This window comes from Vespula pensylvanica, chromosome 4, assembly GCF_014466175.1.
Source record: "Vespula pensylvanica isolate Volc-1 chromosome 4, ASM1446617v1, whole genome shotgun sequence".
NCBI classification, from domain to species: Eukaryota; Metazoa; Arthropoda; class Insecta; order Hymenoptera; family Vespidae; genus Vespula; species Vespula pensylvanica.
In genome coordinates, this window is record NC_057688.1 from 1145627 (window position 1) to 1164915 (window position 19289).

A 19289-nucleotide genomic window follows, 5' to 3' on the forward strand; every position below is an offset into this window, starting at 1 on the left:
TCTTAGAATTACATAAATAGAATGTAATAACCTTTACTAAATTGTTTCGATGATTCAAACGTATTGTGCGTACCAATTTACCTTTTGCGTTCCCTTTCGTGGCCATCCAATCGAGATATGGGATACCGTAACCGTTCTATTCGTAATGATTCCCTTCTGGTTCTGCGCGGTCAGGCAACGTAGATGACTGGAGCAACGATGATGATGCTCGTTGACTGACGATGCTGATGGTATTGCCGTTACACAATGGATTCAGTTTGACGCATGAGTCGATGTACAGGGGATCGTTAATTTCGTGTTCTCTTGTTCGATAATGATTCTACTGCTTCACATGAGCAGACGTCCTTTTCCTGTTAATAATTCATCTTTGAGTTAGCAACAGAAAGAGAGAGAGAGAGAGAGAGAGAGAGAGAGAGAGAGAGAGAGAGAGAGAGAGAGAGAGAGAGAGAGAGATTTCGCTGGAGGAAAGGATGATCTTATCGAGATCAAGCCGGATCATAGATCGAAGCTCCAATCGTCTTAAAAATTTTATATAAAAAATAAATAATCACTTCTATATTTATTCGATCGGTATTTATATTCATCAATGATAAATATTTCGTAAAATATAATTGATAATTATTCATAGGAATACGTCGGGTCAGTATTTATAATATTTATAATAATAATGTTTATAATAATATATCAATATTCAATATAAATGATCGGTATAAATAATGAAGTATCTAAATAATGTAGTTAGGTGTCTCTCTCGGATCGTTATAAATACTGATTAATCGATTTTAAAATACTGACAAATTTCTTATATTTAATTGTAATATTTTCCATTAAAATGACTAACAGTTTTTCTATTGATGGATGATAATAATATCGATAATTTTTATCTAATGATATTTTATTATAAATATCGATTTAAAATATTACAAAATACTGATCCAATAAATGTTTATACCTTGAAAAATCATTTTAAAATAACCTGACGAATTTCCCCATCATCGATACTATTTTTTAAGAGACGATTTTTTTCTCTCTCCCTTTTTCTTTCTTTCTTTCTTTCTTTCTGTATTTCTTTTCTTTTTCTTTTTTTTTTTTTTCAATCACATTAAATGATATTACTTCTCGAAAAGGATTCTTCCGATCGTCATACACGACCGTATCGCCGACTACAAAGTAAGCCGATGATCATTATTTATTACAGAAAGGAGGACGTCAGCTGACGCAATTAAATTCTCTTTATGGCGAAGTAATTCGAAAAGGATGTTAAAAGCGATCCATGTTGAGAATCCATGCTCTCTCTCTCATGTATCCTCATATATCTATGTACAACATGTATTATATCTATAGGTATACGTAAGTAAGATTTTCCTTTTTCGAACGTTCGCACGTAAGTCTTTTCTCTCCTCGAGCAATTTCACAAATCGATTTATGCGGCATAACGAGTAATCACGATTCCTCGATGCATCACGCCTACCATTGGAAATCTTTGAACGTACATGCATATATCATATCGTACATATATATATATATATATACATATATATATATATATGCATGTATACTTGTAATATGTTCAGGATATGTTGCTTCACACGTAACGCATTTTCTGTTTTAGAAACAATGCGAACGTCGACGTAGGCCCGCCTGTTGTAGTACAAGCGGCACAAGCACAAAAAAAGGAGTCCCATGAAAACATCGCACGAATAGCAAAGCGGTATCTCGACGATAACATGCAGCAGGCGTGGATCAATCCTCGGTTAATATCAATGGTGAGTGAATATAAATGCCATGATTATACGGTGCGTTAGACGAGAACGAATAGTGATATATATATATATATATATATATATATATATATATATATGTAGCTTTGGTATATATCATATTATCTCTCTTCTTCTTCTTCTTCTTCTTCTTCTTCTTCTTTTTCTTTTTCTTTTTCTTTCTTTCTTAACACGATTTATTACTATTAACTCCCACACTATTATACATTGCACGATACAGTTTCGATTATTCAACGAATTTTACTTATGGAGAGTTTATATTGACATACGAAAGTTATGTTAGTGAAACATAGTCATCTCGACTAATGTAAGTAAGTGAAACGCCTAATGTAGTTTCGTTAGTTAGTTAGTTAGTTAGTTAGTTTCGTCGTTATCCAACATCTACCTTCGTTTGTATCGTATGTTATGTAGGTAGATTTCTAGGTATATGTAAGTATATAGATAGATAATATACGTTTGTTGTTCGTCGCAAGCTTTCTCTCTTTCCCTCTCTCTCTCTTTCTTGATTCGTAAAACTACATAGAGTAAAGAGATCGTTTACATTGACCATGTCAATTAGATGTAACGAACCGAATCGATGTAATATCGTTCGTGCCTTTATTATAATCGTAAGAGCGCGAGAACGAGACTCATTAGAATCGTAAGTAGGTCCCTTCTTCGTCTCTCTCTCTCTCTCTTTCTATTTTTTTCTTTGTCTAACGATACGACTCCATTTTGAGATTCGTTAGAGACTGTGTTATCGTTCTAATTTATCTCTTTCCGTCGTTAGAATCAAAATGTCGGACCTTAGAGTTCCACCATGAGAAAGAATATTTTTTTCTCAATCGTTATTGTATAATTAAAACATACTTCTTCTCTCTCTCTTTTTTTTTGTTTCTTCGTAAATAACTGAATAATTTTATATAATAGAAAAAGAAAAACGAATAAAATAAAAAGAATGTGTTTCCTATTATTTCTTTTTTTCTTTTCGAATTCGAAATTAAAACTCCATCGGCGATATTTTAAAATTTTGCTTTCGTATTTATCGTACAGCAGGTTTTCGTGCTTCGGGATATTGAATTTTGTTTTGTTGATGTTACTGGTATCATTAAATACGTGTGCCAGGTGTCACGTTATCGACATACCATTATAACACGTCCACGTATTTCAATTTCTATAGGGGAAATTCGGATCACGCATTTTTCGTTTCGTCCCTGGACCGTTCTCTCATCCCTTTCTCTCCGTCTCTCTCTTTCTCTGTCTCTCTTGGTTTTCGTAGTCACTATTCGCAAGGATGCAGTAGCACGTATCCGGACTCGGACAGGTAGAATGTGCTGGACGGGTCATTAAGCAAGCCAATAACAAACTCACGATCCACATAACCCTTCGTTATGTTCGCGAGTGCTATTAACCCGTGCAAGGCAGCAATCATCGGACAGGTAAAGGCAGGTAGGTAAGTAGATAGGAGAACCTACCGACCAACCATTTCGTAACGTTAAAAGCGAATATAAAGTCAGTGTGAGCGAGATAGACCAACGAACGGAGACAAGCAGATCGAAAAAACAAGATAGGATAAGGACAGAAATATTAAAATAATTGGAAATAAGAAAGACAAACTAAAACTGATGGAAAGTGATAGAAATATTAATGAAAATAAAGAAGAAATGGGAGAAGGGCAAACGTGACGAGAAGAAAGGGAATAAAATCGATAGAAAATAATAGAAAAATTAAAATATATAGGAAAAATCAGACGAATGTACTGATAGACCGATAGAAAACAATGGGAATATTAAAATAGAATGCATGGAAAAAGAAGAAAGAGAGAAAGAAAAAAGAATACTAATGGACTGAAAGAGATAAGAAAATAATATTACAAAATTAAGATATATAGAAAATAAACAGACGTATTATTAACAAATAGAAAACGACAAGTATAAAGAAAAATGAAATGTACATATATGTATAAAATCTCTTCGAAAATGGATTGACGTATATGGAAAGTATCGGACGAGATAATGAAAAAGAATTTTGTTAATTTTTTTTTTAAATAACATCATCGACATAAGTAGACATGTTTAAGATCGAGACAACGGGGATGATCTTACAGATAGTTTCGAGGTGAAGTATCCGGTGTAACGGGTTTCCTTAGACGTCCAATACGCGTCTTGAAACTTACACGTCCTCGTTACGCTACCGACGCGTTGCACTTGTGCGACCGAGGTTGTACCTTGAACCAACGAGATTTACGATCGTTCCACATTATACCTGCCGGCTTTATTAGCATGACCGGCCGTTCGAAGGATAGATTACCTGGTGTAACCAGATCGTCCGTTCGATGAAGAAGAAGAAGAAGAAGAAGAAGAAGAAGAAGAAGAAGAAGAAAAGAAAAAAGAAAGAGAAAGAGAGAGAGAGAGAGAGAGAGAGAGAGAGAGAGAGAGAGAGAGATTGATGGATAGGTCCATTGAACGAACCACGTTCCTTTTCTATAGACATTATGTCGATGATAGGATTACAAAAATAAAAAATAAAAAAGAAATAATAATGAAAGATAAAACTTTTAATGAGAAGAATTTATACTTTTCAATGAAAATTTTACATATCGTTTTATATAATATAGTTTTTTTTCTTTTCTGTTCTAATAATAAGAACGTTTCTATTAGCTGATCACGATCGTCGTGTCGACGGATATCTAATTCAATCAAAATTAATATATGCACGTTCAAAGGGGATTATTTATCTTTCGTTAAACGATGATCCGTCGTACGAGTAAATAAAAATGTGTTACCGTTAGAAGATAGACTACGATGGTATTAGCTATCATGCTAGAGTAAGATTGCTCGTGCGCTCGACTACATTTACGTCTTTTAGACGATCCGTCAACGTCAGTCAGCCACCAACAAGTGTGACGAGATATCATCGTTCTTTCCGAAGAGATAAAAAAAGAAAAAAGAAAAAAAGATACAGAAAAACAAGAAAGAAAAAGGAAGATGGAAGAAGGGAAGGAAGGTAGGAAGGAAGTAGGCCAAAGTTAATTAAGGAAGAAGGAAGCTGAAATTCGATTCATTTCTGACCTCGTTAGATATTTAATAAACTCGAGTATTAACGAGGGATGGTATAGTGTCCGTAACATTATGAGACGTAAATAGAATTATATATATATATATATATATATATATATATATATATATATACATAATAAATACCTACTACGTATATATATGCAGTAAAATCATTCTAACTGCTCTTCCTAATTACCCTGCATTTATCCTCTCTTATAATAATGATATTAATAATAATAATAATAATAATAATAATAATAATAATAATAATAATAATAATAACAATAGAAGTATTAGTAGTATTAATAATGCTATTAGTAGTAATAGTAGTGATGATAATAATAATGATAATAATGGTGATAATAATAATAATAATAATAATAATAATAATAATAATAATAACAACAACATTAATAATAATAATAACAATAACAATAATAATAATAATAATAATGAAGAAGAAGAAGAAGGGCTGAAGGAACGTTTTAATCAGAGGGGGTCTGCCTGTCTGACGTGATTAACTCGAAGAAAGAGGGAAAGAGAGGAGAGAGTCGGGGAGCCAGAAGAACGAAGGTGATCCCAAACGGGAAGAGGGATGCTATTGGAGGATGAGAGGAGGAGGATAGCACTGTCATTTCGGGTGTTTATCATATCAACGGATAGAAGGGCTTCATTTCGTCGCCTCGAACTAGGGATGGGGTTAAATCTTGGATTTTACGGACGATTTGTACCACCCCTTCTACCTCTATCTATCTATCTATCTATCTATCTATCTATCTATCTCTATCTCTATCTCTATCTCTCTTTCTCCCTCTTTTTCTCTTTCTCTTTTACTAGCAAACAACGACGTTGCTCGTACCTTCCCTTTCGCACATTACTCATCCATTCGTCCGTAGAAAATGTCTAGAGTGGCCCTCTTTTATTCTCCTTCTAGCCACGAGCCAAGGAGATAATACCGAGTATTACTTAAACTTTAATTTACTACTGCCATCTTTATCGAGACGACGATAAATCGTCCAGGGAGATACGAAATATATAATACAGGTATTAACTTTTAAAGACGTGGAAATAACGACACAAATGATAACGTTTATTTGCGACGATAACGTTGAACAAAACGTTCAAGAAATATCTCGTTTCTCATTACAATAACGACAGAGATTAACAAGAGTTGTTCTTTATTTTTTTCCTCAGAAACACAAATTCTCTCTTTCTCTATCTCTCTATCTTACTCTATCTTACTCATTACCTTCTCAAACTCAAACGATTCAAGGTTCGTTTCGAGACGAATTTTTCGTACGAGCACCTTTGCAATCGAACAGTAGGGCTTCCTTTCCCTTCCTCTCTTCTCGTCTCGTCCCTTCTCTTTCCTTCTTTTCCCTTCTCTTCTTTTTTCGTTCCTTCGCGCCTTCAGATAAACGGGAACGTCGAGCTGGCGTCGATGGTGCGGAAGAAACTGGTTTCTTCCGAGTCATCGGAACTTGCCGAGTCACCAGGGATCGAGCTATTGCCCTTATAGATCGCGACTCCTTAAGTAGTATCATCGAGTAGGTTACACCAACACTTTTACCGTTACGAGTTTCTCGAATAATTTCTTGCCCTTTAACTATTCTTTCGTTCATACCTTTTTCTTTTTCATTTCTCTTTTCTTTCTTTCTTTTCTTCTTTTTTTTTTTTTGACGTTTCACCACATCGATTTTTCAAAGCCATCTACCAATTTACCGATTTTTCTTCAATCCTTTTTTTTTCTCTTTTTCTTTATCCTTTAATCTATAACATTCTCTTTATAAAATTTCTGATGGGACGATTTACTTTTTTGTATTGAAAATTTTCTTTTTATATCGTTGCATGCAATTTTTTCTTTTCTTTTGAATCGAACAACAGGTATCAAAGTGAAGAGTCTACGTTAGCGACATCTTCGAAATGTTTCGTTGGTCTTAGGGAATGGTATTGATCGGAAGGTACAATTTTAATCGATATATCTATAAAAAAAAAAAAAAATAAAGGGATAATGTCTCGAGACGAAGCAGAGAAAGATTCTTTGGCAGTGAAATTGGAGTATATCACGATCTTGAAGGGCGGTCTTCGAAAGAAGAAGAATACCTATATACTTCGGCTTTATGTGCTTCATTAGCGCACCACAAAAGTAGCTTTAAAATAATTGAGTCTACCGGTGGAATAATAATGGCTATTCTAATAACTTATTGTCGAGCAGTACCACGCAGAAGGAGTGTTTCGTTTCTTAACAACGATCCATGAGCTGCTTTTCTATTTTTTCTTTATAATATTTCCTCTGTCTTCTTATTTTTTTCTTTTTCTTTGTTTCCTTTAAATCAACCATGACGTTTTACGGTAAACTTTTGCACGCAACACATACACATATAAAAAGATAAGAATATCGATCGTAAGTTCGTGATTTGTATTATTTTTATTTATTTTTATATATCCCTTTTTTCTTTAATACACGTTCTCACGAATACAAAATCGTTTCATAGTGAATCGATCGAGATTATGAGTTAATGATCGACTGATAACGATAAAAAAAAAAATGATGGTGATTAAACGAATGGAAAGATGCGTGTATACAAATGAACGATACGAATTAAATAATATCGGATATATTAACTTCTGATTAATGAAATAACGTGTACGAAGGTATATAAGTGAAATTCGTTAAACAAATTTTCACAATGATTTTTTCATAGTGAAAAAAGTTGCCCTTTTGGTCTCTTCGTCGTTGACGAAGGGCCCTCTCTCTCTCTCTTTCTTTCTCTCTCTCCGATATCATTTCGACTTGTTAGGGACGGGCCTTGGAACAATGGTCGTTTCCGATTTTCGAGTCTCCCAATCTCCGCTCGCGCCGTTCTAATTGAATTTTTAACGCGCTCGCGTTTCATTACAACGACGCGGCGAAGGTACGAAGACAAAGGGCGCATTTTTTTAATTATCGCATTTCACTCGGACGAGTTACACCTTCGAGTAGAACGGTCGACGTTAATTCCTCGTCAGCTTCGTCTTCCTACGCTTACGAAAAAGTTAGAAAGAGAAAACGAAAGAGAAAGAAAAAAAAGAAAGAGAGAGAGAGAGAGAGAGAGAGAGAGAGAGAAAGAGAAAGAGAGATAGAGACAATCATAAGAAATAATCGTCGTTGGCTGGCAGGAAACGCAGAATCCGAATTCCAAATTAAATAAAGCATTCATAAATTCTCTGCGGGGGGTTTTTCCACGAGCTCTCTTCATCCCTTTTCTTCACAACTAAAAGAAAGTATGGGGTGGGAGTAACGTTTTAATTCCACGCTTATAACACCCCAATCCACCCTCCCTCACTCACTCCCCTCCCCTTTTCTTTTCTCCTCGTTCTTTCATCCTTTTTGTTTTCTTCTTTTTCTTTCTCTTTCTTGCTCGTAGTTTCGGTTATGTTTCTCTCTCTCTTTCTCTCTCTCTCTCTCTCTCTCTCTCTTTATCCTTTTTCTTTTCACTTTCACATCTTTCTTACTCTCTTTATTTCTTTGTCCTTAATATTCTCTTATTCCACTACCACCCATCCCAACATTCCTACCTATTCGGGTAATATCCGGCTACTTTCCTTCCATAAACCTCGAAGTTTATGGTAAATTGGGCGAAGAATTCTTATCCTTTTTGCCGCCTGCTCGTTGCCTTCGTAATTCTTACCTCTATACCTCCTCTCTGTCCTTTTCCTTCCTTCCTCTCTCCTTACCACCCGTCTCTTTTATTCCTTATACTTTTCTTTTCTTTTCTTTTCTTTTCTTTCTTCTTTTTTCTTTTCTTTTTTTTTTGTTCGTTTCCTTCTTCTCTTTCTTTTTCTTTATCTTGTTTTTTCGTTTCGCTTTGTTTTACCTTTCCATCCCTTTCATTTTCGTTTCGTTATTCTTCTTCAGACTCCTTCATGGTTAATCGTCTCGATGATAAACTACTCGAAAGTAGTTTTCGTTTACTCTTTCATGGTAATCGTGATTCTATCTTGTTTTATTCATTTAGAAGAATGATAATAATATTTATTTCACTGTTATCGATGTATCTATCTATCTATCTATCTATCTATCTATCTATCTATCTATCTATCTATCTATCTATCTATCTATCTATCTATGTATGTATGTAGGTAGGTAAGTAGATACGTGCGAGTGTAACGTTCATAAAAGATTGAAAAAGAGGGTTGAAATTTGGAGCAAAGATATAAGCAAGCACGGTACACTCGATCAAAATCAAAAGCAGTTTTACTACACCGTTTCCTTCGATAATTACCGATATTACGAAATGAAGTTACCGAATGGCTCGGCACGTGCACCAACCCCATCGGCTCGATTATTTTCGCGAGAGCTGAGGGGTAGTTTGATATCGGATTTTCGGTGTAATTAATAACCAGAAGTCGTGTACAACTCGTACAGGGTGGAAAAACTTTTTTTTTCTCTTTCTCTCTCTCGTCGAATAAAATCGTTCGGATCGAAGCTTCCCCTTTTTGTTCTGCTTTTTTTCTTCTTTTTTTTTTTCTTTATTTTCTTTTACTTTGTTTAAAACCCCAAAAACTGTTCATTTGCAGAAAACTTTTCTCGATCGATCGATCGATCGATCGTTCGATCAATTTAAGAGAAAAAATGAATTAATCGTCTCGATTCGTCGTTGAGTTGGAAAATTGTTTGTGTCATGCAACAACGCTCTCAAATTCTGCTTATAATTCGTTTTGAGAAATTATTGGCATTGCGCTTTAATCGTGCATAATTAATGCGCTTTTCGAGATTATTATTCATTGCGTATCTACGATTTTCGAGGCCGACGACAACAATAGACTATTTCGACGCTAATCCGATAATTCGACGTGAGAGATTTCTTCGAGATAATAATAAAGTCGAAAGCGAGAGACCCTTCCTTCGCGAACGTCGAAAGGAAGGAAAAAGAAAATATAATAATCAATCGACACCCTCGGTTTCGTTCAGTGAACTCGCACGTTTATTTTCCACGCTCCGTTTTACACGCTGATATACACGTATAAGGGTGGAATTGTCAAAATCATACTCCCACACTTCAGATATTTTATAACTTATTTCTTATTTAATAGTGTATATATATATATATATATATATATATATATATATATAATTTTTCACGTAAATTAATATTAGAAAATTTTCGAGTTAACTTTTAAGTACCATTTACTATTACATGTAGAATATTTTTTTAAGAATGTGAACTTTCTTATAAGTGTTTTAAATCAATCTATATTACTATATTTTTATCAATGACAAAAAAAGAAAACAAAATATATAAATATATATTATGAAATATACGATATTTTTAAATATATGTGTGACAGTAAATATAATATAAAGACAATATACAAATATATTCAACATACAATAACTTTTAAATAACAACTTCCATGCAATATCTACATATGTACATAGGTATGTATGATACGTAAGTACATATGTATATACATGTATATGTATATATAATGGCATCATAATATTATGGATACATCAATTCAATGCGAGACGATGTACGCATCTACCTACCTAACGTGAGGTTTCGCTTCGTAAGATGAGGGTAATATCGTTCTACGAGGGGTACCTTCCACAAATCCTTATGATCCCTTTTCAATGCCTGCTCCCGGTTACGTCTTAAGGTTATGATGCCTACTTGCCACCTCGTACGATCTTGGTTTAATATTTATAAACCGGATATATTGCTGCATACCTGCCATTCCCCTCAACTTTACTTCGGATAGAAGTGAATCTGCTATCATCGAGGTCGCCTTTTTTGATCTTTTTACTCCAATATTTTATTCCTCTCTATAGCATTTTTATTGACTACCTTATGCATAGGAGATCATCGTTAAACTTTTCTAAAGTATTTACAAGGTACTAGTTCGTCCTATAGAAATTCTTAGAAAACATTTGTTTTGATTTATTCAAGACGAATCACATAGAGGTTACCGTGTAACAATGTGACCGCTAATGAAATTGTTTTCATTTCTTCCGTACGGAGTTCTAATATCGTTTTGTTTAACATCTCGAGTTCAGTCGTCGCCAGATCGTAGAAGAGTAAACATTAGGTGAGCGTTACCTTTACGTATTTTCTCATTTTACGATATTTTCTCATTTATTAACGTATATCGCCTAGTTATATTTTAATCATTCGTATAGCACTTTTATTCACTACCGTATGCGTATAAGATCATCGTTAAACTTTTCTACAATATTTACAAGGTACTATAAAATTTCTAGAAAATATTTATTTTTATTCATTTAAGAGGGATAAATTTATCACGTGGAAATTATCGCGCAACAATGTGATCGTTAATTAGATCGTTTTGATTTCTTGCGTACTGCGTTTTAACATCGTTCTATTCAACGTCTCAAGATTAGTTGCAGCCACATCGCAGAAGAATGAACATTAAATAAGCTTTACTTTTACATGTTTTTTTTTTTTTTTTTTTTACGAATTTATTAACATATATCTCCAGCGTATTTTACTACAATATTTTAATCTTCCGTATAGCATTTTTATTTACTACCTTATGCGTATAGGATCATCGTTATAGTTTTCTAAAGTATTTACGAGATAATAGTTCGTCCTCTAGAAACTTTTAGAAAACATTTGTTTTGATTATTCAAGACGAACTACGTAGAGATTACAGCACAACAATGTGACCGCTAATGACATTGTTTTGATTTCTTGCGTACTGTGTTCTAACACCGTTTTGTTTAACGTCTCACGATTAGTCATAGCCAGATCGTAGAAGAGTAACCATTAGGTAAGCGTTATCTTTACATATATTTTCTTTTTACGAATTTATTACGTATATCTTCAGCGTATTTTACTACAATATTTTAATCCTTCGTATAGTACTGTTTTTTACCGTATGCGTATAAGATCATCGTTAAACTTTTCTAAAGCAATATCAAGGTATTAGTTCGTCTTATAGAAATTCTTAGAGGACATTTATTTAGGTACTGGTTCATCTTATAGAAATTCATAGAGGACATTTATTTTTATTTATTCAAGAAGGATAAATTTATCATATAGAAATTATCACGAAACAATGCAATCGTTGATTAGATAATTTTGCGTACTTCGTTCTAACATCGTTTTATTAAACGTCTCAAGATCAGTTGCAGCCACATCGCAGAAGAATGAACATTAAGTAAGCTTTACTTTTACATATTTGTTTTTTTTTTTTTTTTACGAATTTATTAACATATACCTTCAGCGTGTTTTACTACGATATTTTAATCCTCCGTATAGCATTTTTATGTACTATCTTATGCGTATAGGATCATCATTAAAGTTTTCTAAAGTATTTACAAGATAATAGTTCGTCCTCTAGAAACTTTTAGAAAACATTTGTTTTGATTATTCAAGACGAACTACGTAGAGATTACAGCACAACAATGTGACCGCTAATGACATTGTTTTGATTTCTTGCGTACTGTGTTCTAACACCGTTTTGTTCAACGTCTCACGATTAGTCATAGCCAGATCGGAAAAAAGTAAACAGTAGGTAAGCGTTATCTTTCGTATCTTCTCTTATTACGAATTATTAACGTACGTCTCCAGTGTATTTTATTACATTTTAATCATTTATGGAGCACTTTCATTGACTATTTTATGCGTATAAGATCGTCGTGAAACTTTTTTAAAGTACTCACGAGGTACTAGTTCGTCCTATAAAAATTTTGAGAAATTTATTTACATGATTTATTTAAAGAGAATAAATTTATCACATAGAAATTATCGCGGGACAATTTTATAACCAATGTGATGGTTTTTATTTCTTGAATCGTTTTCTTTAACATCTCTAACATCAAGATCAGTTTCAGCCATATAGCAGAAGAGTGAATATTAGGTAGCGTTATTTTTACATATCTCTTTTTACAAATTTATTAACGTATATAAACGTATAACATATAATTATATCTTCATTTCATTTCGTTGCTTTTTTAATTAAAAACGGACGTATCATAATTATTGTTAACTTGATAAAAATCCAATATGATCGAATAATGAGTTTGAATAAAAATAAATATGTAGCATTCGCATATTAGACGAGTTGATACAAATAACGTTATATCTATAATCATTACATTTCATTTTATCGATTTAAAATATCTGGAAATGAATTTCAACGTTGATACGATATAACGACATCGTTCGTAAATATCAATGTTGTTTCGATAGTACGTGCGATTGGATGAAAATTGCGAAGCAATGAAAATACGAGAGAGTAATGTATCTACATATATATATATATATATATATATATATATATATATATATACATACACATATATGCACATAACACACACGTACACATATATAAAAGGCTCGACGAAATGTTGAAGAGAATTCTGAAACGAGTTTCCTTTATGGACTCCCATGGTCCTCTTCTCTCTTGGAATAAGAAGAGTAGATAGTGTACTTTGAACGATTTTTATTATCGTCCCATGAAAATGAATGCCATCATTTTCGTTCTGTCGTCGTACATACACCGAACGAACTTTGTCAATGGTTCTCTCGATTTTTTTATCTTTCTCTCTCTCTCTCTCTCTCTCTCTCTCTCTCTCTCTCTCTCTCTCTCTCTCTTTCTCTCTTTCTCTCTTTTTCGTTATTCGCACGATTCCATGACGAGGACAACGGAAACTACGACGGTACGCTGTGATTGCGACTCTGACACCCTAAAAAGATTCGGGTCATTTGGCAAAGTGCTACTTTGTGTCGCATAAAAAAACGCCGTAGTCCCTCAACCGAACGAACGCACGGTTATTCCGCAGTCAGCGTTTTTCGAATGGCAAAGAGGAAGAGAGGAGGAACATCACCCTTCGATACTTTTTGCTTTACGGGACGCGGAATAGAACTTTGAAAATATACCTTAGCCCTCTCATTTTCTCTCTCTCTTGTTTTCTTTCTTTTTCTTTCTCTTTTTTACAATTTTCTCTATTACTTTTAGCAATCCAAGTCAAACTGGTTAAACGCGATCATTGAAAAGATTACGTTTCTTCGTTTCAATCTTCATTCAGATTCTTTCCCAATCGAAATATCTGTTTTAAAAGAAAACATTTTCTTTTGTAAATAAATGAGAGAGAAAAAGAGAGAGAGATAGAGAGAGAGAGAGAAAAGAGAAGATGTTTTTAATAGAATCGATCGACAAATTATTTATCATATTATTATCGACATTTTATTTATTATATTATTATATATTAACTATCACAGATTCGATATATACATATATAGAAGGATAGAGAGAGAGAGAGAGAGAGAGAGAGAGAGAGAGAGAGAGAGAGAGAGAGAGAGACAGACAGAAGAAAAGCTCGTAATAATCTACCGTATTTAATCGAGAACGTAATTAAACTTTCTTCGTTATTACGAATATCTACTCGTTATTGTTGTTATTTTTTCTCTTTCTCTTTTCTTTCTCCTCTTCCTTTTCATTTATACATTCTATTTATACGAGACAAGATTACGAGTGAGTAATAGGTAAGTCGAATCGATTCTTCGTTGTCAGGAGGAAAAACGTAGATGAAGGAAGAGAGAGATTGGACGATGGGATGGGTAGATTTGAAGGGGTGGGTTTCGTTGTGAAAGTCTCGACTTTTAAGGGAGTTTTCCAGGCATCGGCGTTACGGTGATTCAAAGGAATGAGAGAGAGTCTGGGGGTGATAGGGGGTGGAGAATAGGGGTGGAATGAAAAGACGAAGGAGATGTAAAAAAGGCACACGGGCAACAACTTAATCGCTTCGGAAATGCATAGTGCGTTGTCAGAGCAATAAGTTATCCGTGGCAAGGGAAAAAAGATTGTCGGCTTGTGAGAGAGAGAAAGAAAGAGAAAAAATAGTAAGAGTAAGAGAGAGAGAGAGAGAGAGAGAGAGAGAGAGAGAGAGAGAGAGAGAGAGAGAGAGAGAGAGAGAGAGAGAGAGAGAGAGAGAGAGAAAGTGGCTTGCCACGCAAGATCCAACGAAACGTCGGATAGAATCCAGATTCGTGCCGTAGAGAAAAGTAAAGCGAAGAGAAGAGAAGAGAAGAGAAGAGGAACGAGACGATGTCGGTCGCCGTTAATTTATGGACTTATTTTTCCCAGCGTGCGGTCGCAATTAATCCTAAGCTTTAATTGCTTGGTAACCGGGCCCCACGTTTCGACTGTTTGATTTGATTAATCGGATTCGACGAATGTCATCAGGGGATGCCTGACAAAAAAGAGGGATGAATCATTCGCACGTTTTTACTGAAACAAATTTCATACAATCGTGTACATGTATATATGTATGTATGTATGTATGTATGTATGTATGTATGTATGTATATGTATTTCTTGTTTAGAATGATATGCATATATTATTTTATAATTATAATTATATCTTGTAATTATATGCTCGTAATCATAGGTTGTTAATTTATGTTAATTAAGTTAATTAGTTTTGTTGTTATTGCTATTGTTTTCATTGTTAAGTGAAAATGGTTGATAAAGGAAGGAAAAGAAAAAGAAATTTCGAAGGATCGGTCATTATCATATTGAATTATGTCAAATATGTATGTCAAAATGTAATTCAAAGCACGTTTATACGATGGTTATGTCGAATTCGTTCGGGACGAAAGATGGGAAATTATATGAAATTCCAGGAGTACGAACGAGCGAGTCTGCGTCGCCGAGGGAAAATTTTGAATTTACACCCGATTTACGAGAGATTTCTCTCGCCGGTCCATTTTTAAGTCTGGGAGGTTTCCGAGCGCATGGAATTCAGTTCGTCTCGGAAGTTATGCGAGGGGTGGGGGTAGGGGAAAAAAGAATGTATAAACTGTTCGCTCAGGTTCCCTAACACGTATCTACGTACTTACTTACTTACGTATTAACGTATACATATACGTACATATATATGTGTACATACATACTTACGTATTCGTACATATACGTTTATATATAGGTACTTACATATGCATACATATATGTTTTTATATAGCGTACATGTATGTTTATACATAGATATTTATGTATATGTACATATATGTGTGTACATACATACATAGTTACGTATATGTACATATATGTACTTACGTACATTATATACTAGCATTAATTTCGTCTCGGCCGAGTTATACGGTCGCGTCATAAGATGGATATATGCCCTGTAGGTTGCGACCCTTTATAATGGGAATTGGGAAAATGGGATGAAAATGAAGAGTGTTGCGATTAAGAAGAATAGTAAATTGGTAGGGCTAAGTTGAAAATGATTATTTGCTTTCTTTCGTTTAATCTTTATCGTTAAAAATTGTTTTCTTTTTTTTTTCTTTGTCTTCCTTTTTTTTTTTAATTTTTAATTTTATTATTAAGAAAAATCGAGATATCCAAGAAGTTGGAATGAAAAGAAAAAAGAAAAGAATCGAAGAAAGACAATATTCGTTTAAAAAATTAATTAATTACTTCGCTTAGCCAAAATTACCATACAATTATCTACTTAACACTAATTCCAATTGTACATAAGAATTTCTTACAGAATTAACTTCTCTCTTTCTCTAATTAATATCATAAAGAAACGAAATAGAAAACTCGTGATTAATAATAACACAAATTAAATGTATAAATCGTTTTGTCGTTCTTATTACATTACACACATTATTTTACAACATTATTTCTTTCGACCAGAGTTCCATCAAAACGAGGAAATTCGAGATTAATAATAATACGTTGTCAGATATTATTATGGTGTTTATTAAGATGAGCAACAAGCGTACGTTAATCTTCTCCGTTTTCTTCGTACAGTCCATTACATTCTACGAAAGGGGTGGACGACAGGATGGTTATAATTTCTCCAAAGGATATATTATTTTTTTGTTTTTTTTTTTTTTACTTTCGTAAGTTTTATTCGTAAGTTAAGAAAAGTATTTGGAAACGTTGCCGAGAAATATAACGTCGCATATCCGGACGAAGCTTTCGTTTCTGCGAGTAACGGTCTCCTAATGTACTTAACGATCTCGGGACGGCATCGTTCGCCGTTTCACGGTCATTTCTCTTCGACCCCGAAATTCGTGGGGCGGAAAGATACGCGATCCTCGGATATTCCTCGTAAGGAGTAGTAGCAGGAAACAGTCTAAATACTCCTATGGTTTCTGTTCGCGTTTGGAGTGAGTTTTGGTTAGAAGAGTAGAAAGAGAAGAAAAGAGGAAAAGAAGGAAAGGAAAAGAAGGAAAGAAAGAAAGAAAAATAGGAGGAGAAGGAGGAGGACTACTAGGACTACTAGGACTATTACTACTTGCTGGTCGGCATAGAATTTACGGCCACTTTATTTCTCATCAGACGGTGAAAAAGAAATCTCACGAGAAAAGAGGAGGAAAGTCGAGATACGACGAGGACTTAGTAAACTTGGACAGTTTAGTGTCGACTTAGGATTTGTTCATGCGAGTTGTCTCTCGATAGCGCTCACGTGTAATCCGGAGATTAACCCTTAACTAATTGAATTGTCTTTTGTATTATTTCTTTGTTTAGGATTAGATTCGTCCGTTCTTTCCTTTCTCTTTCTTTTTTTCTTCCTTCTTCGTTATCGATATTATTTCGCGATTGATTTTTTTAAATGATAATTAACGAACTTTTCGATGGTTATGTAATTATTGAGATTATCGAGACAAACTTTTAATATGCAGATTATCAACGTTCTTGATTAATTTTCTATTATCTTACGTAATCGTAAATATTTTTTTTTTTTTTTTTTTTTTAAGAATAATTTCGATCGATTACAAGTATCGAATAAATATGTATATCTAGATGAATTATTAATGATTTTTATAAAGTATCAGATAATACAATTATACATACTTTTATAAAGGATAAAGTTTTGTTATTAATTACGAACATAGATCATATATATATACATATATTTCTTTTTTAAGAACTCAGATTTTCTTCTGCGGCGACCGTTCACCCTTATAAATCATACTTTCGTTCAGTTGGTTAACCTGTTAGCTTCCCCATGGCCCTTACCCTTATGGTACCCCGTGGCTATGTTTATGTGCCATTTGCTGGGAAAGCGAAATAATCGTCGTAGTCGTCGTCGTCGTCGTCGTCGATGTTATCCTTGCCATTTTCTTTCTTCTCCCCATGGTGAAACAATCATCGGCCTTTCTCCGAGCGTAACCGACTCGTTGAGTTATCGTTGAAGTTTTTACGCTTTATTTCAATAGTCCTATAGAATGTATACTTTACGATCTTTCTGTCTTCAATTTTTTCTTTTTTCTTTTCTCCCTCTCTCTCTCTCTTTCTTTTTTTTTTAATTTTTTTTTTAATATTAATTTCAATGGAGATTGTGTTTAATGAAGAACAGAAAAAAAGGATAGAAAAAGAAGAAAGAAAGAAAAGGAAAGAGAGAAAGAGAAAGGAGAAAGAAAAACGTCAATCACGATAGTATGAGTTTTTAATAATTTAACGTCCGCCATCCAAGAAATTTGAGAAGGTCGGTTAATATTCGTAATTTCATTATTAATCTCGGTGGTGGCGATATTGGAATCCATGGGGCAAGTTTTGGAACGTGTATTGGTATCGACGAAACTTTCTCATCGCCTTCCGTACGTGGTTTGTAAGTGTTGTGGTTACGGATACGATGTATCGCGGTTGGACGAGCATGTGCTCTCATCGGATTTTCACGTTGAGGAATTTCGTAGGAATACGTTCTGTGTATGGGTGTATGTGTCTCATTCATAGGAATTTTAAATAACCACAGGCGTTTTTCCAAAGCTTTTCTCTCTTTTTCTTTTATTTTTTCTCTTTTACTTTCTCTCTATCTATCTTATTCGATATTTGCCGTTTCGACGAGAAAAAGCTCATATTTTTTTTTTCTCCCTGGGAGAAACGGTACTGAGACTTCATCGAGTGAAAGCTTATGCTTCGTCGGCTTATTGAAAATAATAATTTTCCTTGTATGCACGCTACGCACTCCAATTAATTGCAATATACCTCATTATTCGAATGTTTATGCATTCTGTCGACGTTTTATCCATGTGATATAAATCATAAAGATACTATGCATATCTATAAGTATATATAAGTATGATCGGTTGTATGTATATTATCTATATATGAATTGTACATATATGTGTGTGTCCATCTATACATACATACATACATACATACATACATACATACATATATATATATGTATATGTATATATATATATATATATATATATATATATATATATATATAACGTAGAATCGCGTTCCGTATTGTATAGCAGAAGCGAATAATTTTCAACGGAATTTACGACTCGCATAGAGGTACCAATTTAACGAGGAGGATCGATCGGTTGAAATTGAATATTCTCTTTCGGAAAACATTTCCATGGTCTCTTCTCGAAGCTGCTCGCGAGCTCCGGATTAAGCCGGCTTCGAATTACACGCCAACCCCCTGGAAACCATCACCCTACCACCCGCCCAACCCTGATCGTTTCGAATGAGAAAGTAGAAATAA

General features: G+C 34.0%; 1 protein-coding gene across 1 annotated transcript in view; it reads left to right on the forward strand.

Annotated features, from left to right (window-relative positions):
* Nucleotides 1–19289, forward strand: part of LOC122628570 (mushroom body large-type Kenyon cell-specific protein 1-like) — an 83910-nt gene that overhangs the window by 42099 nt on the left and 22522 nt on the right. Inside the window, exon 2 of the mRNA XM_043810980.1 lies at nt 1613–1766. Coding sequence (XP_043666915.1) covers nt 1613–1766 — 154 coding nt within the window. The remainder of the gene's footprint in view (nt 1–1612; nt 1767–19289) is intronic.